Here is a 27,993-nt window from a genome sequence, read left to right on the forward strand (position 1 = left end):
ATGCCTGCTGGTGTCACTGATTTGCAGCTAGTGCTTCGTGTGGGGCAGGTGAGCAGGCTGGTATGCTCAGCGGCGGTAACAGAGAGGCCGGTGGTTCCAGGATTAAGCCGCCATTTTGTGCCGCCATTTTGTGCTGCCGTACTGCGGCGTCCCCAGTCCCTGCCCGGTAACATCGGGTTTTCACTCAGAGCCCCCTCGCTGCCTCCTCTAGCAGTCGCCAGTACCTTGTAGTCCGAGGATGTCCTGTGCGCGCAGCCGCGTCCGTTTTGGTTTTCGCCGTCTTTATTCTGTGTTCAGGAGCAGTTCTTGTCGGGTCATCTGTATGCCGGGCCGCCGTGAAACTTTAGTCCCCGGCTTCCGTAGTGCTGTTAGGCCTCGGTTGCACTGTCTCGTAGCCGCTTGAGTTTTAGGAGTCTGGAGTAGCGGATTGCTTCACCGGGAACCAGAAGATCTCCCGTTTTTATACAGCCGTAGCAGCGCCTGCTGAAGTCAGGATTATTGTGCGGATTGTCGAGGAAGGTGCCCTGCAGTCACGGAGCTCTGCTGGAACGCGGCCATCTTTCTCGGCCGGTAGCCACGCCCGGAAGTGGTTTTTTATTAGTTTTTTTTCTTTGTTTCTTGTTAGATTCATAATTACTTATCCCATGTTAGGATGAGTTTGTCCACACTTTTTGGCTATTCCGCATACAACACCTCGGTGGAGCAACCTGGAGAAATTACCGTTACAGAAGGCCGTTGAGTTTTCTTTAGACCTATCTGCTGGCTTAGCAAAGTTGCATGATCTTTTTTTTCTTTTTTATCTTTCTCTCTAAGCTCCGGGGCATTTAGAAGCTGTATCTTTCATTTGGCTTATCTAATAAGAGGAGGAGCTGATTTATATTGATCAATGCACTTTGTCCACCTGTTATAATTCTGTTGAGGCTTTCTGATCCCCTGCGTGGGACCAAGTGATGATGTAATTTTTGCCTGTGGACTGTGGAAAAAAAAATTAATAAACACATTTTTGACATAAATCAGGTGTCAGGCCAAGGCTCCTCTGTGCCCTCTGTGCCCTGCAGCAGCCACCGCATGAGCAGCACCAGCAGCGCCTTAGCACCGCGGTGCTGGCAGCGGCCATTCCTGCCTCCATCGCAGATCTGTAGAACCTAAAGGGCCCGTATACCAGGACGCGGGTGAAGCGGGAACCGGTCACAAAACAAACCCTGGCAGTCGTCCCAGGCTCCGCTCCGCTTGCTCGTCAACTCCTCCTTTGCTCGGCCCCTCGGCTCTAATCGATACGCTCTGCACTCAACACCGAATCACAGGCCGACAACAACTGTGAACACCAACAGAGGGAAGAATTGTGTGTTTCCCCCAGTTAGTGAAAAAAAACAGCATAAGTCTTAGCTGCTTCTCCTGCACCCAGAGTCTTATGCGTCTTTTCAGTCTAAGTTTTCTGTCTGGAAAAAGATTGTGTCCTGGTTTTCTGCGCCCAGTAAATCCAGGTGCAGAAAAACCTAACAACTAATGATCAGGTGGAATAAAATGAACACATGAAAGTACGCCTTAATTTCATTGCCCTTGATTCACACTCTGGACCATAGTTGAGGGATAGGTCTAGGCATAGTCCTCACAGCACACAATAGATTTGCTTGAGGCAGAGGCCAAAGTAGGTGGTAACTCAGGGCAGGGGAAAACACCTGTTGTCTGTGGATGAGTCATTCCCTTCCCAGAAATCTGCATTACAAATTAATTAATAGTATATATTTTTTAAATATCTGTTTGGTGCCAGTCCATATGACTTTCATATCTGCCTTTGGGATTCTATGTTGCAACTCCATAGGGTACATGTATCCTTTGTGAGCTTAATAAAATGTTGAATATTCTACAAAACCTCATTCCTACATCCAAGTACTCTCAGGCTACCATTCTACACTCTGCTCTGTCTGAAAAACAGCTCAGCATATTCAAAATTCTGCATTGATTTGGCTTGTAAATTATATTTTTGGAAATGTACATGTATTAACTATTTAATTTGAATAATATAAGTGATTGAAATTACGGACGAAGAAAGCAAGATTTAGCACTAAGCAATTGAATGTCAGTGCCATAAGAAGGTTTATTTTGAAAAACTGAAGGACATCCAGCATTCTACGTTTAAACAATTTCCAAAAATCTAAGTGTGGCGAGGAAAGTACTATACCTGTAAGTGAAGTCTCTAATTTTGCATTTCATTAACCCAGAGCAGAGCCATATCTGTGCACACAGCATCAGAAATAATGTAGAAAGACCGCTTCAGCATCCTCATCTGAAATATTATCAGAAAGACAAATTGCCTCAGCATGACAGAATAACGTTCATCTGAAGCATCATGTAATTCTAGAGAGAAAGCACACACTACATAAAAGAAAGTTACAACTAAAGGCTTCTTCTGGATCCCATCAAAGAAAAGGCGCTGAAAGGAGACTCCGAAGCTGACACGTTAACAACCAAAAGATTGGAAAATCACCTTTGTTCAACAACCGTTTTTAACCAGTTATGCAAGTTTGAGACTATCTGCCTCGGGATATAACACCTCGACCCACTCTGCTCACTCTTGCGAAAACCTTAAAAATTCACCACTTTATTGTGTTCATGACCATCTCAGATTGTTTTCTTTTTATTGTGTACTGTTCTGTAATTCTAGGTAAATCGCCTCAACATTATCTGTTGTGCAGGAGTGATATCTAAAACTGTTAAATATAAAAATGGATTAAAGGAGCACCGTTGCGCTATATCTAATGTAAATAAATCCTCATCCTCAGAACTACAAACCTTAACCTTACCCCAAACATAGAAAGGGTAGAAGGAACTGATGTTCTGCGACTAATGATCCACAATAGTACTCTGCACGTTCTAACGCCCTCAGTTACTGCCATTACACCAGTGCAAAAAGGTGCTTATCAGTTTAATCATTAAATATCAGACTAACACCTTAATACTGCATTGCTAAGAACCTATACAAATAGATTTGAGAAAAACTTTAGTCACAAATTAAGTTGATGCCGGAGAGGCTATTACCTAAAGACTCTTATCTGTTAGAAAAATTTCAACAGGTGTTACAGGACTGCTTCCCGACATTTTTTGTTCCATTCAAGTGTTGAGAAGATTACACACAATTTCTTTTAGAGATAAGTGCTGAACATTATCTAAACAAGCCCGACTCTAAAATCGAGGCAAAATAACCGAAGTTAGGGAAAAAAGTTACCTGTGCCCAAAAAGAAACAGCCATAAATCTTATCTCACAGAATTTGACAGAATGCACACAGGGGAAAACCACTCTCAGTGCAAAATATGCCAAAAAAATTTAAGGCGTAAATCTTATCTCACTGAGCATATGAGAATCCACACTGGGGGAAAACACTCTCCGTGCAAAGTATGCCACAAAAGTTTCAGGCGTAAATCTTATCTCACTGAGCATATGAGAATCCACACTGGGGAAAAACTTTTTCAGTGCTCTGAATGTCAGAAAAGGTTTAGTATCAAACCGAGTCTATATCGACATGAGTTAACCCACTCTGTGGAAAAACTTTATCAGTGCTCTGAATGCCAGAAATGTTTCAATGAAAAAAGACATCTCATGCTGCATATAAGAACCCACACTGGGGAAAAACCTTATCAGTGCTCCGAATGCCCAAAAGATTTCAAACTTAAATCACTTCTAACTGCACATGTGAGATCCCACACTGGGGAAAAACCTTATCAGTGCTCTGAATGCCAGAGATGTTTCAGTGACAAAATGAGACTCACTAAACATACAAGGACCCACACTTGGGTAAAACGTTATCGGTGCACTGAATGCGACAAATGTTTCAGTGAAAAAAGCAGTCTCACTCAGCATATAAGAACCCACACTGGGGAAAAACCTTATCAGTGCTCTGAATGCCACAAATGTTTCAGTCAAAAAAGCAATCTCACTGAGCATATAAGAATCCACACTGGGGAAAAACCTTATCAGTGCTCTGAATGCCAGATATGTTTCAGTCGTAAAAGCAATCTCACTGAGTATATAAGAATTCACACTGGGGAAAAACCGTATCAGTGCTCTGAATGCCAGATATGTTTCAGTCAAAAAAGCGATCTCACTGAGCATATAAGAATCCACACTAGGGAAAAACCTTACCAGTGCTCTGAATGCCAGAAATGTTTCATGTACAAAAATAGTCTCACTAAGCATATAAGAATCCACACTGGGGAAAAACCTTATCAGTGCTCCGAATGCCAGATATATTTCAGTGTAAAAAGCCGTCTCACTCAGCATATAAGAACCCACACTGGGGAAAAACCTTATCAGTGCTCCAAATGCCAGATATGTTTCAGTGTAAAAAGCCGTCTCACTCAGCATATAAGAACCCACACTGGGGAAAAACCTTATCAGTGCTCCGAATGCCAAAAATGTTTCAGACAAAAATCTCATCTCACTGAACATGTGAAAATCCACACTGGAGAAAAAAAATTATCAGTGCTCTAAATGTCAGAAAAGATTCAGAGGTAGAGATGGTTACAAGGGCCATAAGAAAACACACCATCAAAATAATCAGTTCTCTGAATGCCAGAAAAGCATACATTTTAAACTCAATCTCACTCTACATGAGCAGACGCACACAGGGGAAAAACATTACCAATTTCTGTGAATGCCAGAAATTCCTATTTGATAGGCACAGCCTCACTAACCATAAGCGACTCCATACTGATGAAAAACCTTATAAGTGCTCTGAATGCCAAAAAAGCTGCAGAAAAAACGCTATTTCACCATGAGAAACTCCACATTAGAAAAATCCTTATGCCATAAAAGGTTGAATCTGAAAGACAGTGTTATGCTTTATGAGCGATCTCACTCTGGGGAAAAACCTTATGAGTGCTCGAAATGCAAGCAATGTTTTGGGTACAAATTACTTCTCACTTGACATGAACGAACTCACACGGGGGAAAAAAGCCTTATGTGTGTTCTGAATGTCAGATAAGGTTTAGTCTTGAATACAATGTCATTTCACATGAGAGAATTCACACTGGACTAAAGCCATATACAGGAGGGGAAAGCCAGAAACGTTATACTCAGAAAGGAGATATCACTAAACATGAGAAATGCATCCACACCAGGTGAAAAGTAAGGCGTATATTGAGTTGCAGAAAAGCTTCTAACAACATGACTTTACATGAGAGAGCACATATTGTAGTTGCAATAGAATTCACCAAGAAACTCTTGCAGGATAACGTAGGCTGCCGCATGCAACCTCCAAAGAAATGTCAGGCCTGGAAATATTTTTCATTGCAACAGAATCCACAATTTGAGTATCTGAAAATTACAAAACTCTCAAGGTCTTTACTTTACACAGGGAAGTGTTAGTGCTTGCAAAAATCAACTAATTGCCCAAAAAATCACAATAATAATGTCTTATATTTTACTTCACCCAAAAGGTTTCTACTCACCCTTGTTTCTTAACATATGACTGATATCTATTTTTTCATGATAAGATTAAGCCTATGCGGAGTTCCTCAGTGAGGAACTCCGCAAAGTGACAAAAAAACTCTGGCGGTCTACGCGGAGTTCCGCAAGCAGCGGAGTGCGTAAGGGTCATGCAGTTTGTGGTGATTTCATCCCATGTCGGAGGATCATGCGGCCTCGTGTACCACTTCTGCCAAGATTGCTGAAGAAGATCAAACGCGATCAGTCCCAAGTCTGGTACCCCGAGCTCTTGAGCATGGCCTTCGCTCCTATTATTAACAGATTTCTGAAGTGCATTACTCATCTCTTTTCTCCTTCTCCTTTCGTAATGCCCTAGTGGGAGTTGACCTCACTTATCTTATGTGTGCTCCCTTTGAGCGCCTACATAATTGTCCTCTTCGCCTCCTTAGAAGACTGCTTTTTTGCTTGCCATCACCTCTGCTTGCAGGATGAGTGAGATTCAGGCTTATCTTCCAGACCTCCCTTTCTTGCTGTCCATCCGAACAAAGTAGTCCTCCGTGTAAGCCCTATTTTCTGCCCAAAGTGATTGCCTCTTTCCACATAGGTCAGACCATCAGATTACCTACCTTCTTCCCACCTCTGTTGTGTTTTTCTCTGCCAGGCGCACGACATATAGACTGTTCACACACTTTCTGTAGTATGCTTTGTTCTGGGCAGATAAACTCTAATCCCCACTCTACTTCTATCCTCGTGTTAGTGCAGACCGATGTAAACAGTAATTGTAATGTATTTAGATTTACATAACACTTACTACCCCATACGAACTTTGAAGCGCTTTTTCGGCGAGTAGCACACTACTCTAGGATCCAAAAATGATTAGTGGTGAATTAGTATAGGGAAATATAAAATGTATATGAGAGCTGGACATGTTGGCCTGTTAGTTGGGTTAAAAAAGAATGTGGGGGGATAGAAGAGGGAAGGTTTTGCATTTATATAGCGCTTGCTACCCCTGATGAAGTGCTTTTCGGCGAGTAGCATGCTAATCCAGATCCCAAAAAGACGAAAAGACAGATCAATTATGGTGGGGAGGTTGTTTTATTGTATACACACAACTGTACACAAATTAATAAAATTCCGTTGTAAAGTTGTATCCAAGAGGCAAGTATAGTCTCTTATAATAATGTATACAATATTGATAAGTTTTAAGTTGGCTTGCCATCAAGACTGATGCCCCGTAATGTTGATGCAAAGTCATCTGTGCTGGAGTATCTTAGACTCTTGTTGAATTGTACCATCCACCTTGTAGGTACTGCTATTTGTATCAGGTCCACGTTGTAGGCAGACACAAACGCCTAAATTGTGCACTATTTAAATTAAGCATAATAAGCATAATGTAAGTGAGCAGATGACAGAAAGCACCTTACAAGCTGTATTCGGTGCTTAGAAGTAGAGTGACATAGAGGGCAATAAACACTCACTAAATCTTTTTTTATTATTATTAACAGTCCTCATAAGACCATACAATTCAATACGATGTACAAATAGCCCATTGGGGAACAGTTCAGGCATCATCTGGGGATTACACATCCGAGAAACACAAGTGTCTTTCATGAATACAAATTGACTACTCCTCCAAGGACTGCACTGTATTATTGACACGGGCGAAAAGGCAAACAAGCAGTCAGGAGGCGCACTGATTGTATACCCCCCACCTGACAGGATAGTGACAAACCCCAACCACCTGCAGGGGAAACGTGCCACCTCATTTAATAGCTGCCAGACGCTTTACTATGTTAACAGACTGGTGGTTTACAACTGCGCCTATGTTGGGGCACCACATGTTTTTTCCAGCATAATCTGGTGTGCTCCCCCCTGTGTGGGATGATAGCACCCACTGAAAACTGCACCGTTGTGTAGTCTGGGACAGTGCACCTTCCATGTAATTCTGAACTGGGCCTTTAAATACTGTACTATTTTGTGTGCCTATTTAATTCAGGTATACAAAGAATGTGGCACTACTTGTATACTAAGGTAGGGCAAGGAAGATTGAATTCCTACGGTGGCGGCAATGTTTTTTGTCAAAGTGCTTTATGCCCTAAATACTCTCCTGTACCCTGAACATAATGAGATTACATAGAATACACCTCTGTGTGCCTAATGCTGCCATTTGTATTTCAAGACCAGTGATTAATGTGGCTTTATCAAGTTTAAAGCCATTAGGCGTTTCCGACCTGTCTGATACTTGCATATGGAAAAGATGGGTCATTTGAACCTAAAGATAGATAAACATATTCATAGGTCACGATTTATGTCTGCATCTAATATAAAACTGTAAATTAGGAAAGGTGATAAGTGAGAAGTTAAAGGCTGCCGCTAATCGAGCTGCATTTGTACATAGGCATTCCTATATTATGATATCTATTCCTGCTTAAGTCTTTAATTGTAATGAATACTTTAATACCCAGGCATGGTGCCATCGTCGAGCTGTTTAGATAATCCACCTGTCTCGCCACCTCTTCCCGACTGCATCCTTAACCAGTGGCCTAGCCAGTGTGCCCTGGGCCCGAAGGCAAGAAAGGAAATGTGACCCCTGCCCTTTATTTGGACTGTGGAAAAAAACAATAATCATTGTTCTGTGGGCCCCTCAGGCCTCTGTTTGAACTGTGACAAACAGTAGTTATCAGGGTTCAGTGGGCCTTTAAGGCATCTGGGACCTGGTGCCACTGCACCTGCTGCACCAATGGGAAGCTAAGCCCCTGCCCTTAACAGCTTCTATTCTAGCCCCACTGGAGAACCGAAACAGCCAAGTACTGATCTGGCCATATATGCAGGCATGCAGCCGCCTCTTCCATTGAAGGGATTTAAGTCGCATGAAAGCAGCATGCGGGAAACAACCATTATCTGAGGCAAAGTCAACCAAAACCTCTTCTGTTCCAACCTGAATCCATTTAAAACCAGGGACGAAAAAACGGTTCATCGTCATCCCTTGCTTATCAGAAGGGTAAAACAGATGAATCCAACATTACAGTGTACCACATAACAAATTGTGATTCTGTTTACAAATTAAACTTGCAAGCATATAGAAAGGGCAGCCTTTGGCCAAAATAGCCATTTTCCCTACCCATACTTTTAACACATCTTATACAAAAAATGGTAATTACATTGTCATCCAGAAATAGTCAATAGCGCCTACTCATAACCAAATGCCACCCATAGAATTGTCTTTCACTTCAAGCTTTCAAAAGTAAATTGATATAAAAGCAGTATTGAATTTTTTGACGTTGTGCACTCTTACCAAAATTTAGAGCATCAATTTTATATGACACCATAGAAAAAAGGAGTTGTTTATATATACTAAACCTCCAGAAACGTTTGACTAAACAGTTATAAAGTCACGTCTAGCTTAATTAGTTTATAGTCTTCTTTTTTTTAATAGTAATTATTTCATATTGTTACTGAATGTGCATGGCTAAACACTTATGAGGTCCCAAAGGCGAGACCTATTGGCTATGACAATGCTTGTTATTGATTGAGTACATTGAGCGGCAGAACTTTTGATTAAGTCCTGAAGAATGCTGCAAACACCTCTTTGGAGGGTTAATAGGCTGAAACATGTTGACCTCTTATTGACTCTAACAGTGCATATATATTTCTCCCAAAGTGTCCTGTTTTTAATCCTGGCCCAGGGGCGTACAAATAATGAAAACCAAATACCCTTTAGCAAGTTTTAATTTTCACTCTGCTGCCCCCACTACCCTGAGCTCATTATTGTGATATTTAGTATACCTTTCTCTATAACAAAATATGCCTGAACTCCTCCCTCTTAGTGAGTGGGTTGTTTCATGGTGCAAAGAGATTCCCAATAAGGAAGCATGCCAACTATGTTGGGTGAGGGAAATCGTCCTTTTAAAGGGATATTTCATCTTAGCTAGGTCTTCATTTGCAACAGTAATCGTCAGAGACCCAAGGGTTTCCTGATTGTGGTAGAAATGCATTTTTACACCTTCATTGTTCGTTCAAGCACAGACCATTGCATGAAATGTTGTGATCTATGTAGGGAAAATACTCTGTGCACTGAGAAAATGTGTTAAAATAACAGAAAGTTGATACTCTCATTTAATACCTTCTCATACCTGGATTTATCTAGAAGAGAAGTCTGTTAATTCTATCATATTTTTGATACCACAAGGTATAAGAAATTAGGGGATCTTTATCTGATATCTTTATCAGTAAATTATCTGAAATTATTGAACATAAACTTTTCCAAGTATTATTTGTAAAGATTAAGGAATTGGTCTTTTCTAAACTAACCCAGTGCCTATGACTACAATAACCACCTCTCTCAAATCAATATTGTGCTTGTTTTAGTGAGAAAGCTAAATGATCTAGGAGAAACCAGGAACTGGCGTCAGTATTTTTCTTAGGAAGCTTCAAGTTAGAGAGTGAAAACACTTTTTAGAATGCCCCAAAAATTGTGATAAAGATATTTCAATATGTTTGACAAAAAGAATAGGTACATTTCATGACAATATTGAAAGGGGAACTAACAGGAACAAATATTTACACAACATTACAAAAATATTTGAGACTAAATTTCAGCAATTTAGGAAATACTGAGATTCATGTACTAATAATCCATTTGGTTAAAAGTGGTTGCTTGTAGAGTCTGCACACCACTTTGTCTGTGATAGCTTTTAAATAAGGCATTTTTAATGCACCCCATTTTACTTTCAGATTCACAAATGTCCCCTTGGGTTACTACCTCCTGTTACTGTTTTTCAGTCCACATATGGTTTCAAAGCTCAATATATTCCTTAACAATGTATTAAATATTCAGAAGGGAAACTATTAACATTCCCCTTCCAAATTCTGAATTGTTAATTGGGATTAGTACATTTCAAAAAGGGGTTTAGCATTTGCAAATTCTGTGAATCACTGAACCAGTGTATTTTTTTAACAATAAAACATGAGGCCATTTTTCTCAATTCCCTCCAAATTAAGTTTGCTAATAATGTTAGTTGGATGATAACCGGTGCATGTACTTATTTAGTGTTAGTGTTGCTTCAGATCAAATAAAAACCATCACACATAACTCTTACACAATACTTAAAGACAGAATTTCTGACATCCAGCGTTAATGTTGTGTTAAATATAATTGCAAATGTCACTTAAACAGGAAAGCAGCTAAAGCAGTCTCTGGACATAAAATAGGATGTAATCATAATCTTTAGATACATTTTCTGAGTTTCAGGAAAAATGTGTGTCTTCTGGGTTTACTCTAAACCACTATAATAAACATATTCAATGATTTTAGATTTGATCTGTTTGTACTGGTTTCTATTGCAGACAATAATCTGGATTTAGACTAAGGATCGATTCCACCCATGGCTTTTAAAATCTATTTATCAATGATCTCTATTAGTGTTATCGCAACTAAAACTGTACTAGAACTAATCTGAGAGATGGACCTTTAAGTATTATGCTCAGTCAATTTATTGAACACACTATGGAGTTTAAATCTGAATAGATTAGATGCACAGGCATTGCCTGACCACTGTATTTTACATCAATAGATTACTTATCAGCACATTTTCTCTAAGTACAATTCAGTCATCTTCTATTTTTCGGTGAGCTTGTGCTGGGTCTAATAGAACTCTATCAAAAATATGACATTTAAATGTCCAAAAAATCAGGAATTCTAGTTTCAAGTCTGGTCAAACCTTAATAAATGCTACACCAAAATATGCCCTTGTGTTCCTACATTTTATTGTGCACCATGATTCAGAAATGGCATGTTTTTGCTTTCGGAGGTTAAATTCTAAACATATTTATTGTTGTTGCCAGCCGAAACATTATCACTAATTGGGAAGATAACAAGTGGTCTTATGATGCTTGCTGGAATGGGGAGAGTTTAATCAAAAAGTGGATGGAATTCAAGTTTAGAAGACAATTTTACAAAAGTGTATGGATTTTGTATATATTTCAAATTGTTGATCTCTAAAATGGCCTAAATCAATAAATTGAATTGAAATTCAAGTTTATCATTTGAATCCTATTGTTGGAAAAGATGTGATTTTGAACCCCATGAGGTGGTTCCTTTCCAGAAAGCATTCAGGATGTAATCATGAGTCAAATAATGCTGAGGAGGATACAATATTCAAATTGAATTCTAATTACATATGAAATGTTCATTGTTCAATATATTTCTCTTAGTATTATAATGTGAGGACTTTATTGCCTAAGCAAAATAATTAGTATTTTTGTTTTTCTATATGTAGGAAGCATTATGTTATGTTATGTTAAGTTGGTTTTATATAATGCTCAGCTACTCCGAGGAGCAGCAGGGGCGGACAGACCGAACATAAGACTATTGGACAAAGGGCCAGGACTTTAGCTCCCTCCTGAAACCCAGAAGATTAGTGTTCAATCTCAGGGAGACAGGCAAAGAGTTCCAAAGTTTAGGAGCAAGATAGCGGAAGGAACGACCACCAATTCGGGCTCTTCTGATAGATGGAACATGTGCCAAGGCCAGAGAAGCTGACCTCAGAGTCCTCGAAGGCAGGTAGAAATCCAGTCGGTTTCTGATGTATTTTGCTCCTTCGCCATGGAGAGCCTTAAAGGTCAGTGTGAGAGCCTTAAAGGCCACGCTTTTTTTGATGGGAAGCCAGTGAAGTTTTTTTATTAATGCCGTTGCGCTTGTTCTGCTGTGAAAGCCAAAAATGGCTCTGGCAGCAGCATTCTGCACAACCTGCAGGCGAGAGAGGAGAACCTCCGGCAGGCCCAGGTAGAGAACGTTGGAGTAATCCAGGCGCGGACCTATCAAAGCCTGAACAGTCACTTTCCAGTGACAGAGAGAAAGCATCGGAAGAAATTTCCTAAGCATCTTGATGATGCTGAAACACTTGCCGACGAGGCCCAAGATCTGGGGTTTCATCGTGAGGCCATCATCGATCTGCACTCCCAGATTCTTGGCCATGGGGGAGGCAGCCGTGGGGGGAAACATGGCCGGCGGCCACCAAGATTGCCATCTGGGGTCAGAAGGACAGCCGAAAAACAGCAGCTCCGATTTATCGGAGTTGCATTTAAGGCTATGTTGTTCAAACCACTTGAAGACAGCCCCCAGACAGCCTGTGATCTGCCCGCCATCGAAGTCTGCACCCTTCTGACCGGTGAAGAGAAGCTGGGTGTCGTCAGCGTAGGACACGATCTGGGCGCCGAAAGACTCCGCCAGAGCCGCCAGGGGTGCCAAATAGATGTTAAACAAAGTAGGGCTCAAAACAGAGCCCTGGGGCACCCCTACCTCCAATGGCGGCATCTCGGCCGAGAAGGGGGGGGCCCAGACCGTTTGGCGGCGGCCAGCTAGGAAGGACTTAAACCAATGGAACACCGCTCCCCGCAGCCCGATCTCCCTTAATCTGAGAAGGTGACCGTCGCGGGGAACGGTGTCGAAGGCCGCCGCCAGGTCCAACATTACCAACATGGCCTTGCCTCCTGCGTCCAGCACCTCTCTGATGGCATCAGTGACCTCCAATAATGCCGTCTCCGTACTCATATTGGCACGGAAACCCGACTGGGTATCATGCAAAATGTTATTGTTTCCCAGGAAGTTTGAAAGAGAGGCGTGGACGTGCTTCTCCACAACTTTAGCCAAAGCCGGGAGGAGGGAGATAGGCCTGTAGTTAGCGTGCAGCAAAGGGACTAGATTAGGCTTCTTCAAAAGCGGTAGGATCAGGGCATGCTTCCAGGCCTGAGGGACCACGCCCGTGCTCATTGAACAGTTGAGCACCGGGTTGATAAGATCATTGATCACTGGGGCCATTTTTCCCAGGCACTTTGCAGGACAAGGATCCAGAGGTGAGCCAGATTTGAGTTTAGAAATCAGATCTAGAGAAGAAGTCGACGAAAGAGGGGAAAAGTTGGCCAGAAAAGAACCATCATCAGGAAGGAACATAGAGGAAGGGGCACCTATTTCAGACGGAGTTGTTAAAGTGGTAGGGGGAAAGGAATGGTCTTGATTTTAGAAATGAAGAATTTGGCCAGTTGAGACACCCAGGGTTCAGAGTGATGGTGCGTGGGCAGAACAGAGCTAGGTACAGTAAATTCCTTAACAATAAGGAAGATTTCCTTGCTGGCAACAGCTGCGGCCTCAATTCTTTTAGCGAGATATGCTTTCTTTTCTAAAGTGATGCTGCAGTGATAGAGCTTGATGGACTCCCTATATACATTCTTGTCCGAAGGATCATAGTAACGGCGCCAGACTCATTCCGCTTTCTTACAGCTACGCCGCATATCCGCAAGAGAAGCTGTAAACCACGGGGCAGAAGCCCGTTTACAGTTTTTACGTGAGGTAGTAGTGGGAGCTAGTTCGTCAAATCTCTCAACCAGCCAGCTTTGTAGGAGGTCTAGATAGGCTTCGAGGCTGCCAGTCAGCTGGCAGGGGTGGGAAGAGAGAGCTTGCACCAACATATCCGATTGAAGGCTCTCGATGTTTGACGCGAGCATTCTAAAAGTCGGGATGGATGTTTATTGGCCAAAGAGATCTGGAACTTAACAAGATAGTGGTCCGACCATAAAACGGGTTTGGGGGGAAACACAGCAATGGAGGTGGTGGAAAACACTTGGTCCAGGGTGTGTCCTTTGTTATGTGTGGGAGTAGTGATGAAAGGGACCAAACCCAATGGGGTGCTAACGTCTAATACCTTGATGGTATCAGCATCAGTGCCTGAGTCCATGTGTATGTTGAAGTCCCCCAGCAGCAGACACTGGTCCGTTTTAAGGCACAGAGCTGTCACAGCTGTGTAAAGCTCTTAAAAAAAAAGAGCCTAGGGGTCCCGGGGGTCTGTAAACTAGAAGCCCAGCCCAAGTTTGATGAGGGGATAAGGAGAGAGAAAACCCCAGGGATTCACAGCCCGCAATATCGTCGGTGGAAATGATAGTGCAGGGAAAACGTTTATCGACTATTAGGGCTAAGCCGCCTCCTCTGCCCTGAGCCCTATCTTTCCTGAAGATAGCATAGCTGTGGGGAATGGCTGACGCTAGGTCGGGTCCCGAACATTCACCCAATCAAGTCTCTGTAAGAAAGAGACACAGAGGGTTTGTGTCGGCCAAGAGATTGTAAATGTCCAGGGAGTGTCTAGTAAGGGACCTAGTATTAAGAAGAAGACAAGACAGAACTATGGGCTAGTCACGAGGAGATGACACAGGAGGGCCACCCGTACCCCATCCGCAAGCCGAACAACGTTTTTTACAGACATGTCTTCCGGGGAAGAATCTGTAGCAATTACTAGACTTTCCTCTTAAGGAAAGAAGCTCCTCAGAAGTGTATGTGCGCATGCTGTAAGAGGCCTAAGACCAAAAAGGATGAAGCTCCGCCCGCACCCGTCCGCCTCTGGGATGCTGACGGGCGCAGACGGGCTTACCTTAGGCACTCCTTTGGCGCGATAGTAGGTGCACCCGCACCGCGCGTCTGCTGCGCGGAGATGAGGGCCTCTAAATTTATAAAAAATCCGACGAAGGTGAGGAAGACCGCACCACTGGTCCGCCGACCAGCGTGCCAGAAATCCTCCTAAGATGGCCGCTGAATACAGAATGCAGCCTACTAGCCTACTGGTCCCAGGATACCTTGCGGCCCCTAGTCAGCCGGGCAGGTATGGGGAAATGAGCCAGAAAATCCACTGCGATGCTGATGCCACCCAGCAAGACGGGGAAAAGAGGTAAGGAAAAGATACGAAAGTCAGGAGCAGGAGAACACCCGGCTTTCCGCCTCAGGTGGTGAAAATGAGGAGAGCAGGAAAAAAGATGTACCGTCAGGTAGGCAGTGACACACAAATGAAACCAGCGCTAGCAATCAGCACGCAGAAGGTACAATACAGCACTAGAACAGCTATCTGAAGCGCTAGCAATCAGCGCGCAGTAGCAATAATGCACCAAAACAAAAAAAAAGATTTAAAAAGTTTTAAAAGGCGCTCTAAGTCAGCGCAAGTAACAGTTGCATTAATGAAATCACTGTATCCTACCTTCTTTGTTTCCTTTCCTGTTCTTTATGTACATTTCTATTGTTGAACTTTAAAGATTGCCCGAAATTAGGAATTGTGCTCTACAAAACTTTGCTGTGTTACAGTATGTTGATTTTTATGTACTACTTTTGTGTCTTATGTGTATGGCAACGGACGTTTTGTTTTGCTTTAAAAATCAGCTTATGTTTATTAGGTTTTATTATTTAATAAAATGTTTCAAACACAACAAATGGTAGTTGATATGTATTTACAACTGCAGCATTTTTATTGTATGGGCAGTTTCAAAGGGGCCAAAAATATGGTCTGTGGGATGACGGAGGACCACATTGGCATCAGCAGGGAGAGGTTTGGGCAGGTGATTGGGGGTACATGTAAGGTTGTAAGTGGGGGGAACAAAGCATGTATATTGTGTGGAATGTGACTCCTAGAGTTATTGTGAAGGATACCATGCTACCCGGAAAATGAATCCCCTAGTGATTATTATCAACAAACTTTATTCGGTTTTATAAAAAAAAAAACTTCTTCCAAGTTACAGATTGACAAATATAATATGTCCAAGTTAATCAGAACACAAGATAAAAATTCATGAATTACAGCAGTAGCATTTTGCGTCTGTGAGATCTCAATGAATGCAGTTATCAGAATCAGTAGCCGCTGGGGACAACACAGTGCATGGGCCGTTACTGGTTCAACCAAAGTATCAACATCCGTTGGCATGACTGATGGGAGTGTGAGACATGTGTCTAACACACATTCTTCTCCGCATAGCAGGCAGCATAGAACAGGTAGGATGCAATCTTGCCAAATTGGTCTGAATGACAGAAACCATGTGGTATTTAATTCTCTTAGACGAGGTAGTCCCAACATTTGGACGATGCGCTCACGACACTTCGTTGCTAGTAGAGTTTTCTCCATGGAGAACTAGGTGTCGTTTGTGAAATGACTTACCATATCGCAGCAATAGGAGCAAAAATAGTATTCCTGCAGCGAGTTCCAAAATGAGAGGCAATCCGCCAAACACAGAGTGCACAAAGTTTGGAAATATTACTAGGACTGCTTCTAAAGGTGCTAACAGTCCAGAAAATACGGTCTTAAATACATGTACAATACCACTCGTATCCGACATGTTTAAGATACGACTTAACATTTCTGAGAAACCTATAGGGCAATTTGTAGTTAAGAGGGCATGTAACTCTGCAGAAGTCCTTGCGACTTGCAGATCATAGGTTTCTTTGGCCGAGGTCAGTGGCACAGTTTTTAAAAAAAAGAATGGCTTTCATTCTGCTTAAAGTATCAATTTGTATAGAAGAGATGTTCAGTGAAGGCCAAAGTGGCGACTCGTGGCTGTCTTGGTTTTAGGAAACAATACTTGCATACAGCAAGTGACCCTGGCTGACAGTTACTAGATATGGTATGCCTGGCAACATGCCACAGCAGCTGCGATCATTCAATGTAAGGTAACTCCCATTCCAGAGTTGTCCAAAAATTGGATCAATCACCGCGGCTGGTGAACCTTGCAGGTGGCAGGATAAGTTTTTAAAGGAACTATTGCAGGCCCCGTTTATACCCTGAAATAGGAGTGAACCGCTTGGTACATTTTTACAATTTTCCCCGCTAAGAAGCACTTCACTACCCCCACTCCAACATCTGTATGTGTACGGCAATTCCCTGGATGTCTTGATGTATTATTTACCCAACCTTTTATATGTGCCTACTGGTATATGTTGTAGGCAATATTGAAAATAGAAAATTGTAACAGGCAGAGTGATTGTTCCATGTATAATCCATTCCATAACTGGCTTTTCAGCGACAGTAAAATGGCAATCTTTCCAGTTTTTCAATGCTCAGCACCGTATTGTCTGCTCCCCTATGTGCCAATTTGATCTGTTTATCAGTGAGATTGAATTCTGAAAACAGTGACGTAGTATTGATTAAATGTCACAGCACATAGCCTGAATGAAGGTTTTGCAACGTCCAGCCTAATAGCATGATAGAACGTAATTGCGACTGACCATGTTGCAACATGACCGAGTCCTGTTCCATGATGTCTATGGCAGAAGACACTATGCTACATAAAGAATATATCCTGGACCACAGAGTTGTTAACCCATTGTCAACCACAGAGAGAGATTTCTCAAAATGAATACGATCAATTTCTCGTATTCGTTCTGCAGTCTCTGCTTGCGTAATTTTCCATGCTTCATTATAAGCAGCAAAGACACCAGCATATATAAAATGTTTATGACGTGATGTTCTTGGTCCTAGCAACAATTCCCTAAGATCAGCGCCATCTTTAAGTAAAAATAAGTGTTGCTTTACTTCCTTAAGTGTAGATCTATGTATCCAATCAAGGCAAAGTTTCCCTACACTGTATGTTGTTACTATTCCTGGATGCTGTCCTTGAACATATCTTGGTTCTGGCCTAATGAATGTGAACCCCATTGTTTTATTCAGGAATCTATCTTGACAGTTGTTTGTGTCTGTGGGCCAAGATCAACCATTTATTCCAATCTGGATCTGTTCTGTTGTGATGCAAAATAGTATGTACATCGACTCCCCCCTCTGAAGTGTTATCACTAGCAGGTGTAGGAGCAGGAATAGACGGATTGTTCAAGTCTTTTATCTTGGCTAACCCAAGATAAGACATCTGTTGGACAGTGTCATTCAAAAACATAATTTGCTCAGGGACGATGTGTAGGAGAGTAGGGTCTGCTATCCTATGGTCACCCCATTATTTTTTGCTTTTTGCTTCACTTATTTTTGACTTAATGTGGCTGTGGGCCTGCTAATCAGACCCACAGCCCTGCTGTTCTCTCTCTAAATTCACAACCATGTATTTTAGGTACATCACCAATTGGGATTGGGTCACCTTATGAGCCCCTGTACAGAGTACTATAGGTATCCAGGGCATAAGTGCATCCAAGGCCTACCAGGGGCTGCAGCATATCTTTTGCCACCCCTGGCTGGCCATCCAAACTGACATAACTGGCTGATCACTCAGATGGGGCAAGGTCGTGTAATCACCCCTTGCTTAGATATTGTATACCTATGTCTAACCTTATATCTGGACACATATACACCTATAAGTCACTCCTATGGCCGGCCTTAACAATCCTGGAGGCAGAGTGCTTGGGTTTATGTGAGATGGTGCTCTAGCATGAGCTGAGCCTGTCTGCAGCTTTCGAATCCATGTCCTTATAGCTGTTCTGGGATATTGCCATACCATATACTCTTAAGTGCATTATAATCCTCGCGATTAGATGCTATCTTTGGTTTGGCTTTATCAAAACATGTCGTGTAAGGTGTCATACGCTTTGGAATACTACCCCCTCGCCAGTTCTGGCAACGGGGGTAGCATTCCACCCTTCTAGAGGGAGAAGACATGTTACTAACCTTAATCCCGGTTAAAGTTAACCAGAGCCTCAGCATCACAAAATGGACGCTGCTGCCACAGACACAAGTCTGGCCTCCTGCTGCTGACCGAAACTCTGGCAGGGGAGGCCTGGACAATAGGTTTCCTGTCACAGGGAGGTGCTAGCACCACCCCAGACAGGAGATAGTGGATTGGGGCAGGGAGGGCTGAATGAAACCAGACACTGCCTGGGGCACACAAGGTGGCCCATGCATAGCCCAGTTCAAACCGGTGCTGGGGCACTCCAGCCCCAGCTCTGGCGCGAAACTGGACAAAGGGAAAGGGGTGTAGCCACCCCCTTCCTGGGTCCCACCCGTAGGAGGGACCTAGCAGGTAATCCAGCCCCTTGATTTGGAATAAAGGTAGGAGCTGTGTACATAGACTTTAGATAATCCTGACTGAAACTTTGAAACGGAACTCTGGACCCTTCGACATCCTACTCGACGTAGAAGACTGAGGAATCTCCCTTGTGGTCAAGGAGGGACCACCCTGTGCAAGCAGGTACCATCAAGCGCTCAACGGTTTGCTTTATCGTTGCTCCCGCCGGAGCTCAAACAACAGAGCTGAAAAACCGGGCCTTATGGGCCTGACGGCGCAGGGCATGCCTAAAATCTCCGGGTTCACCTGCCTTGTCGGACGGAGACACGAGACACTCCGTTAGGCGTAAAAAAACAGGTTTATTAGCTGCAGCTGAGCACAGTTGTCCCAGAAGTACAGAGTAGGTTCTCAGGAGACTGCCACTTTGTGGCGCACAAGCTTTTATAGCACACATATTTACAACATATACTCCCAATACATACAATGGTAACCAATAGGAAAAGTTGGAAAACAAGCTATCAAGTGTCCCAAATACGCCCTTCTTTCAGGCCCTGTGTGTTACCCCTCCCCACAAGTTAATCAGTGCTAGTGCCTACAATCCAATTTGCAGGTGGCGGGACGTATTCGTGTGCCTCAAAGGATAGTTGTGTAATGAGAATACAAGAAGAGAATAGCGAAGGCCAGTCGGATAAGATAAAGTAAGGGAAGAATTGGGAAAGCCAAACAGTAAGTCAAGACAGGGATCAATCAGCCTAGAAATTGATTAGTGGACTTGGACAGACCCTGACATCGGTTTCCTAAACCAGGGCAGGGGATTACTTTTTAACAGAAAGACACATAGCAGCTGGAAAAGGCAAAAACACTCAGTTCGCCGCTTCGCCTGAGTGAGGGCAACACAAAATGGTGACAGGACACAAAATGGCGGCCGCATAAGGCGATGTCGGAAACCAAAGAACCTCAGAGCCTGACAAGAACCGGACTTCCAGACATCCAACAGCCCGATCCACAGCCACAGCAAAGCTGAGACCTGTGGAGGAGACGTGAGACGTGGGACCGGCCATCTTTGAAAGCCAGCTAAGTGCTTTCTGTGCAGCTTCTGAGGCACCCTCAAAGCTGTGCATTGGGGATTGAGAAGCCCCAGCCCCGAGCAGCTTTTGCACCGAAGATCCCCTCTCCACACTCACCGAGTGCTGCGTGGAGCCCTTTTGCATTTTCCTGCTCGATACGTCTGTCCGGTCACTTGCCCGTTGGCTAGTGGCCTCTGTGACGACGAGCCTTCGAATTTTCAATGCTTGTCTGGTTGCTCCAGACTGGCCCTTGCTCCCCTGAAAAGGAGCAGCCCATCAGACCTTGCTGGTCTGATCCAGAAGCCATCTTCGAATCGTGCGTGGGTTGCATTTGCCAAGGCCTGTTGACTCCGAATCGAGAACCAACACCGCCGACAGCGAGAGCCTTCGTGGGACAGTTTGTGTCCACCACCTGGTCGTCGTTGACACCTCCTGGTCCACGTGGCAGCGGAGACAAGCTTCACGACATCACCTGATAGCAACCCGACATCACCTGGTTCCTTCCTGGTTCCTTCCTGGTCACTGGCTAGTGACCCAGACTCTGCCCCCTTTTCTTTCAGGTACTCTACATCTTCGATCAACCCATAGATCCAAACGGACTCTTCTCTCCTGGTCGCCTGCAGCACCTTTTCTCCAAGGCTCCATAGAACTCCACGACGAAACCCGACACACTTTGACACCTATGCACCTGCTTCCTGTGGGTGAGGTAACGCGAGTACTGTGGTGCTCCTGTAGAGATTTACATCCCTAGTGTCCTAGTTTTAAGTGGTTAAGTTCTAGTCCAGCCGGAAGACTTCCAAATCTGCAACTTTCTAACTTTACGCACCCATTGACTTCTATAGGTGCACCCATGTGCATTTAGACACTGCACCCGCATCCTGTGGGCCTCCTGCTCCCTAACTGCTGTTAGTCCAGTGTAGCCCCAGCGATTCCCAAGGCCCTAGGCCTTACCATTGTTTGTGACGTGGTTCTTATACCACTATTTTAATATATGGTTTTAGGGGCCACCAGGGCCTATCCATATTTGTGCAACTTTTGTATGCTATATTAAGTGTCTTGTTATACGCTTGTGCTCCTGTGCTCATAAAGAGTTAAGGGGATTTGTTTAGAAATAAATACATATATATTTTGAATATATAACCTGTGTGGTGTCCTTTCATTTGGTATTAAAAGGTTTGCATATGGTAAAACAGCTGGCTTCAATGCCCTCTTGAGTTTAGCCTAAGACTGCTTTTGTCCATGCTACCACTAGGATAGCTGGTCTATAAGGTTGACTTTAAACCATGAGCATAAGGGTTGTTTGGACTGGTGCAAGGTGCTCACTAAAATAGTGAACATCATATACCAGGCTAACTTCTCACATGATGCAGGCTCTAAATAAAGCTTCTATCCCCTGCACTTGCCAATCTTTTGTGCCCCAGACAGTTTTTGTCTCAATGTTGTCTTTCCAAGATTAAAAACCTAGTGAAGACAGTTGAGCATAAAAGGCTGGAGAATAAATTTGCTTGGTATTTGTTAACATACTTTTCATTCCTGTTTTTGTTTACATTTTTTTAGTGAAATGATTCCGGATTGGATACATTGAACTCTGAAAAGTACGGACATTTTCTAAAAAACGTTTTTGAGCTACCCTTTGGTGGCGTAGGACAATGTTCCCATTGGTTATACATTAATAAATTTCTAGGATTTGCATATTTGTGCAAGAAATGATGACCATAGTGATTATAACAATACATGTGTTCATAATCTGATGAACTTTCTAAGTATTCATGATTTGTAAAGTCCGACATCATATTATTAACAGTCTCGAAGTCCCAATCATCAGAAAATTTACTAGATGAAACAAAGTCATTCAAGGAAATCTTGAACTGGTGTGGAATCTTCAACAGCTCTGACGGGCCAAACATGTCATAATTAGTTCTGTCCCAAGCTATACTCCCTGGTATAAGACCCGCTGTGATGTTCACTGATGACAAGTCTCTTTGTTCACGATGAGATGATTTGTGTGGCTTGAGAAGTAAGTTGATGTTCTTACTTGCTGTGTCCATTGTGACATATCTTCCATTTATCAGCATTCCCAAAGTTATTACCAGAGTCAACCAAAGTAGAATAAAAAGCACACCCAACACAATCCAAAGTTCAATCCATGGTGAAACCAAATAAGTCTTTTCCAGGTGATGAAAAAGGTCTGTTGGTTGTTCTTTCAAAGATCTTTTTACTGGCGCAGTTTTAGGTTCGCTTGGATCCTCGGAAAATGTATCAAAGTTAATGAAATAGCCAGAGGCAGTTCTGTCAATTGTTGGGATTGCATCGGGATTCGTTGAACTCGCTGGAACCTCAGGATTACTTGTAACATTTGTGAAGTCAGATGCTACTTCATTGTAGACAGGCGTTTCTTGACTAACTGTTATTTGGGTTTCAAGAGGTACAAGTGCCATAGCTTTGTTGCTTAGTCCTTCATTTCGCACTGCAGATTCTTCAAAGGTGATGAGTCTCTCAGTTTGAATCTCTTGGATAGGAGCCAGAGCTGGGCGTCTGCTACATTGGCGGAGTCCTCTTGGCCTACTGCTTATGATCGGCCACATGAGGTGGTTTGACCAAGTTGATAGACACGAACCTGCTCTCCTTTTTTCCAGCAAGGGGCGGCAGTAATACTGTTCTTGATCCGTGGATTGCTAGGACAGGTACGGGTTGTCAGTAAGAATGCCCAAATTCCTTCTTGTCCACGATCTTTTCTCTGACCAGATCACCAAGCATTGGGATCCAGAAAGGCCTTGCTGGGACGGTCCGTTTCTCTTCAGTGGTGGTTGGCTTCAGGAACACGTTACTTTGTTTTCTTCTTATTTCATTTAAGTCCTGTAAGACAGCCAAACTATCTTTGATATCAAAGAGTTTTTGGTCTACCATTAAAGTCTGACAATCGAGGTCCGCTCATCGACGCAGGCCGTTGGGCCTATCCACGCCGTGAGGCCCACACCTCATGGAAAGGATGCCATTCAAGAAATGCCCTGTGTGTGAAGCAAAGTTTCCATGCAGTGACCACCACGAGGTCTGTAACCTGTGCTTATCGCCAGAACACGACGAATTCAGCAGTACAGCCTGCGCGTCCTTTCGATCCAAGAAAACCATCCGAGATCAGAGAGCCCGTCGACACGACATGAAGAGATCAGCTCTGGAATCGGTGGATATCTTCGACGAGGAGGTACCGCTCGTTCCTGAAGAGGATTCCGATGATCTCCAAATCGAGGCAGACGACTCGGATGACTCCATACATTGGGTCAGTGCATGAGTACTACTGCCCCTGCACCACACACAGCACCCAAATCGAAGGCAAAGGTCAACACTCCGCCTCCGGGGCCCAGTCGAGACCGAAAAATCACTTCGAAAGCCCCGCCATCGAGCCCGGCTCCGAAGAAAATAAGTAAGCCTTCCGAGCAAGCCGCACGTGCAGATCCCACCAGCTCCATCGGCAACGAAACCGAAAGTCGTCTCTGCTCCTTTGACTTCTAAAGACAAAGGTGCGAAGCCAGCATCTGAAGCCTCGAAGCCGACGAGACCAGCTTCCACTCCGAAGCCATCTCCTTCGGTATCGAAACCGACTAGGTCTGATTCGGATGCACCCAAGCACTCGAAATAGCCTACCACACCGAAAACAACACCTTCGGTGCCGAAAACTACGCCAAAGGACACTGTAACACCTCCTAAGGCTAAAGACAAGCAGCAACCTCGTTTGGATCCGAAAAAATCGGCGCCGGCAAAGGTTACACAAGGAGAAGAACTTTATCAACCTGATCCTCTGCAAAAGAAGATCTACATTGATCCAAAGACAGGTGCTGTATCCACCATACCACACAAGAAGAGAAAGGCAGATACAACACCCACTGTAGTACCTACCAAGAAGAAGGACTCTGCCACATCTCCTGTGCACCGTTCTTCTCCTATACTTCCTTCTCCTTCATCCCCTGTTCCTCTTAACAATTCAATATAGTAATACCAACAAAACAATCTGGTGGTCTATGATATCTAAAAAACCAAAGGAGAGAGGAAACATAGAAAGAAAATGTTGGTACTTACAGACAAGTCGAATTCAAATTTAAACAACCTAAGAAATACGCACAACCCTATTCAGGGAAGATGAAAGAAGGATTTCCATCAACTGCCCTTCGTGGCCAGTGTCATCATTTGGAATCCTAGCTTCCCTGTCACATCACCCCATTAACTCAGGGGATGATACCGTGATCTGAGATTGTGACCCAGAGAGTCAGAACATCTTACACGACAATGTTAGATGACTAAAAACCTATAGTCCCAAGTACTCAGATTGAAACAAAAAATTGCAGTGCAGTGTTAGTGAGAGAATTTAAAAAGAGCATAGTAGTGAACCCAACAATTTTATTAATGTCCACTCATATGCCTTTTAAAAACAGTGCAGGTGCTGCGTTTCTAACAAATATGCCGCAGGTCTTAGGTCAACTAGTTTCAGCCAATAGAGCACACTGCCCCGGCTTTCTTCAGGACCTTCTTATATATTAGCTACTGCAACAAATAAAACAATAAAGAAATTGTAAAAAGAAAAAACATAATCACAGTGTTCACATTTGTGAATACCACAAATACCTCTATACAGGATGGAGGATTCCCACACCTACAGAGGAAGAAACACAACTATACCTTTAGATTAATCATGAACTGAGTACCACACAGTCCCCTCTCTTCTCCAATATAAAACTTGTAAGTAGGTACACTCACCTATCCTGTGTAGGGTTAGGCCTCACCTCACCTGGCACAGACTCAGGTTTTGCAGGAGACCCCGCCCTAGAAAAGAATGTGATGATAAACTCTCATTCACATTAAAACACATAAAAGCTATGTATGAACCACAGTGATTGCCTAAATGACGATCTCTGATACACTGTGATCTCTATCCTGTCTCCCTAACAAGCTAGACTGTCTGTCCTATTCTGTCAATGTGTATATACAAGGCATCCACAAGGTTTGATTTTAAATCCTGTGTCTTGTAAAAATGGAAGAGCTCGATTAATTGTGTGGAAAATGGTGTCACGAGGATTTAAAAGCGCTTCCCTTGTCAAACGGAGCCTGATTGACTCGGAAAAAGTAACCTGCCAACTGAGCTCAGACATTGCTCACGGCATCACCAGAAACACATGCGTGAGTGAGAACCCAGCTCCCAAGAATATATTAACCACAGCTTCATTATGCCGATTTGGGTCCCAATCCAAAAATAGAAAGCTGTAAAAGGAATATGAAATGCTACACCGAACTGAAAGAAAAACAAGGCCTGAGGAATATGTTAAATATGTAAACCACAGCTCCATTCTGCCGGTTTTGGTACCACCCCAGTTACCAAGTGCTGTCCCAAAAATATGCGATGCTACACAAAGCTACAAACCACTTGACCTAAGTAATTTATCCACCCTGCTTACCTTTCCGTCGGTGTCCCAGTCTGTCTTCTGAGCCCGGGGAAGGTAGCAAACACCAGCAAGCGGCCATTGTTAACTTTGAGTACGAGTCACATGCGACCAGTCACGTGGTCTCAAAAAACAAGACAACTACAAAATGACATCATCGCCATTCAAGGAGTAGTTCATTTATTATTCGAAACACCCTCACTGATCATAAGTGCAGATCTTCAATACCCGCTCTATGTCTAATGTGCGTGGTTCGTAAAGGACCAAAACGAAGTACAAAAGTCATGTTTATGTAGACTAAAAGAAGAAATCTAAATGTTCATAACCCTATTGCAAACGGCAGAAGCAGAAATTCTTACTGTTGCCAATTCTTAAGGTCACATTTAGGCATTTGTATGTTGATAAACACAAGCTGTAATTCATTTTGCCACATTCAGTCTGTTACTCCTATTTCTAGTTTGAAACACAGACTGCTCAATATCGTCGTCATGTCGTGCACTGTAATTGCCCAATATCGAGCTTCCAGAAATAAAAAGATATTTATTAAGATATTTATTTGAAAAAGCGAGGTCCAAAAACTTTGTGCTAATGTGGCCCTATCTTGATGTCTTAATGTTGCCTGCCTACCCCTAGGTAATCCATGTCGATATTTTGCTGTTAATAATTCCTAAGAGTGCATACACACATTTGCATGGTGATAAACATAGAAAAGGGGCCTTTTGCCAACTACAGTATGATACTCCTATTCTGAGGATAAGCCACTCATTGACCTCATCATATCGTAAACTGTAATTTCCAAATTTAGCACACTTGGAAGAACCCAGAAACGCGATAGTTGTACCACGCCAGCGCGGTTTAGCAGTTGTCTATCCTTCCAGCATCTGCAGCTGATAGATCTTCGATCCATCTCCATAAGACAAAGTTTAATGTGCCCACCACTAGAGTGGAACTAAAACATTGGGACGAACAGTGTCTATATGGGAATCAAGTGGCCCTCATAATAGGGTCCAAGGAATCTATGCAACCCCTACTAGTCTGGCAAGTGAACTATTCCGTAAATCAATGGCATGTAAATCACTACTGCAATATGACAGCCAACATCCCAAGTCTTTAAGGGACAATTTACCGTTTGGCAAATTTTTGCGCGTGAGGCGCAACTGTTCCACTATGGACAGGTATAAACATCATGCCAGTAACTTATCGATACACCAGATTGTTTTGTTGTTATTAAGTAGAGGATTGGGGGATTCAATCTGCTGTAGGTCTTTAAATATGTTCCCCTTGACCCTTACTTCATAGAGGATTTGTGTTTGTGGCAATTGTGTGCAGCTGATGGCTGCGGGTCTTTTATTTCACATTATTTGTTACCGGACAAGTACACACACGTGGGTGTATTGTGTTCTGTCCTGGTTCTCTAAAAGTAAGAGCCAGTTGATCTCTATATCCTGTCTTCCTTCTATTTGTGACTAGAAGTTTTTATCCTGTTCCAATCTTGCTGATCAAGACGTCGTCTGATCATGGCGGAGTTCAGCGGTTTGGCATTTGATGATGCCACCTATCAGAGTATACTTGATAATACTCCTAGTATATTAGACAACTTTATCAGTCCATCTACATCTGCAGCTGATGACTGGGATTCGGTTACCACCCTGAAGAAATCCCACTCACTCACCGTCATACATGGTGCCATTATGGCGAAGTATTTGCGCGGTAATTGCGCACCTCCAGGATTGATTGTGACCAATGCATCCAGGCTACTTTTTGCAGGACAAAGCAATTCGCAAGCATTGGTCCCTAATAGCCTGGGGGGTGTATCAGGGACTGGTTACTTTTAATTATATGCACTGCCAAGAGGATAGCTGATGCTATTTTGATGGAAATACAGGTGATGGAAGCCCAGATAAAGACCAAGGTCACTAGCATTATCTTCAAGAAAAATCAAGAAGAATCCAACAAAGCCAACAAAGATCTTAAAGATTCCATTCTTAAATCCAAAATTGATAAATTCAAAAAGGATTTGGCAAAGTTCAAGCATGAGGTGGTGTATCCTTACACCAGTGACGATTATGTGGCACCTACCTTTAACAACAGGGGTAAACGCCTGGGCTCTACATACTCTGGGAGTAGTTTGGATGGGATTCAAGTGATTCTGATCTCACAGTTAATAATTGTCAAAAGTATAGAGGCGGGTGGAGGAGATCTTTTAGGAGAGGATACAGTGGCCCAGCTTATCAACATTGGTGGCCACTGACCCCATGGGGTTTTCCTCCTCATTTTCAACCACCAGGCCCTTGGCAGTCATATCAACCGGAATTTCCTCACCAGC

The 27,993-nt window shown here is 43.1% G+C and overlaps 2 protein-coding genes across 2 annotated transcripts in view; both read left to right on the forward strand.

The window, feature by feature from the left end:
* On the forward strand, positions 1-27,918 carry LOC147737087 (uncharacterized). The gene is made up of 5 exons (XM_086922796.1): positions 1-48; positions 3,473-4,480; positions 4,955-5,066; positions 12,139-12,614; positions 27,553-27,918. The coding sequence occupies exons 1-5, from the start codon at positions 1-3 to the stop codon at positions 27,916-27,918; spliced, it is 2,010 nt and encodes a 669-aa protein (XP_086778922.1).
* LOC147737086 (uncharacterized) overlaps positions 1-27,993 on the forward strand; it is a 138,343-nt gene that overhangs the window by 33,356 nt on the left and 76,994 nt on the right. The gene's annotated exons all lie outside the window — the stretch shown is intronic.

Source organism: Lissotriton vulgaris, chromosome 1_1 (genome assembly GCF_964263255.1).
Source record: "Lissotriton vulgaris chromosome 1_1, aLisVul1.2, whole genome shotgun sequence".
Lineage (NCBI taxonomy): Eukaryota > Metazoa > Chordata > Amphibia > Caudata > Salamandridae > Lissotriton > Lissotriton vulgaris.

Excerpts from the sequence above, each read along its gene's own strand:
- LOC147737087 (XM_086922796.1), top strand. The coding sequence starts at position 1 with ATGCCTGCTGGTGTCACTGATTTGCAGCTAGTGCTTCGTGTGGGGCAG. Across the intron at positions 49-3,472 it reads TAGTGCTTCGTGTGGGGCAG|TGCTCTGAATGTCAGAAAAG; the intron begins GTGAGCAGGCTG and ends AAACTTTTTCAG. Across the intron at positions 4,481-4,954 it reads CTGGAGAAAAAAAATTATCA|CCTTATGTGTGTTCTGAATG; the intron begins GTGCTCTAAATG and ends GGGGGAAAAAAG.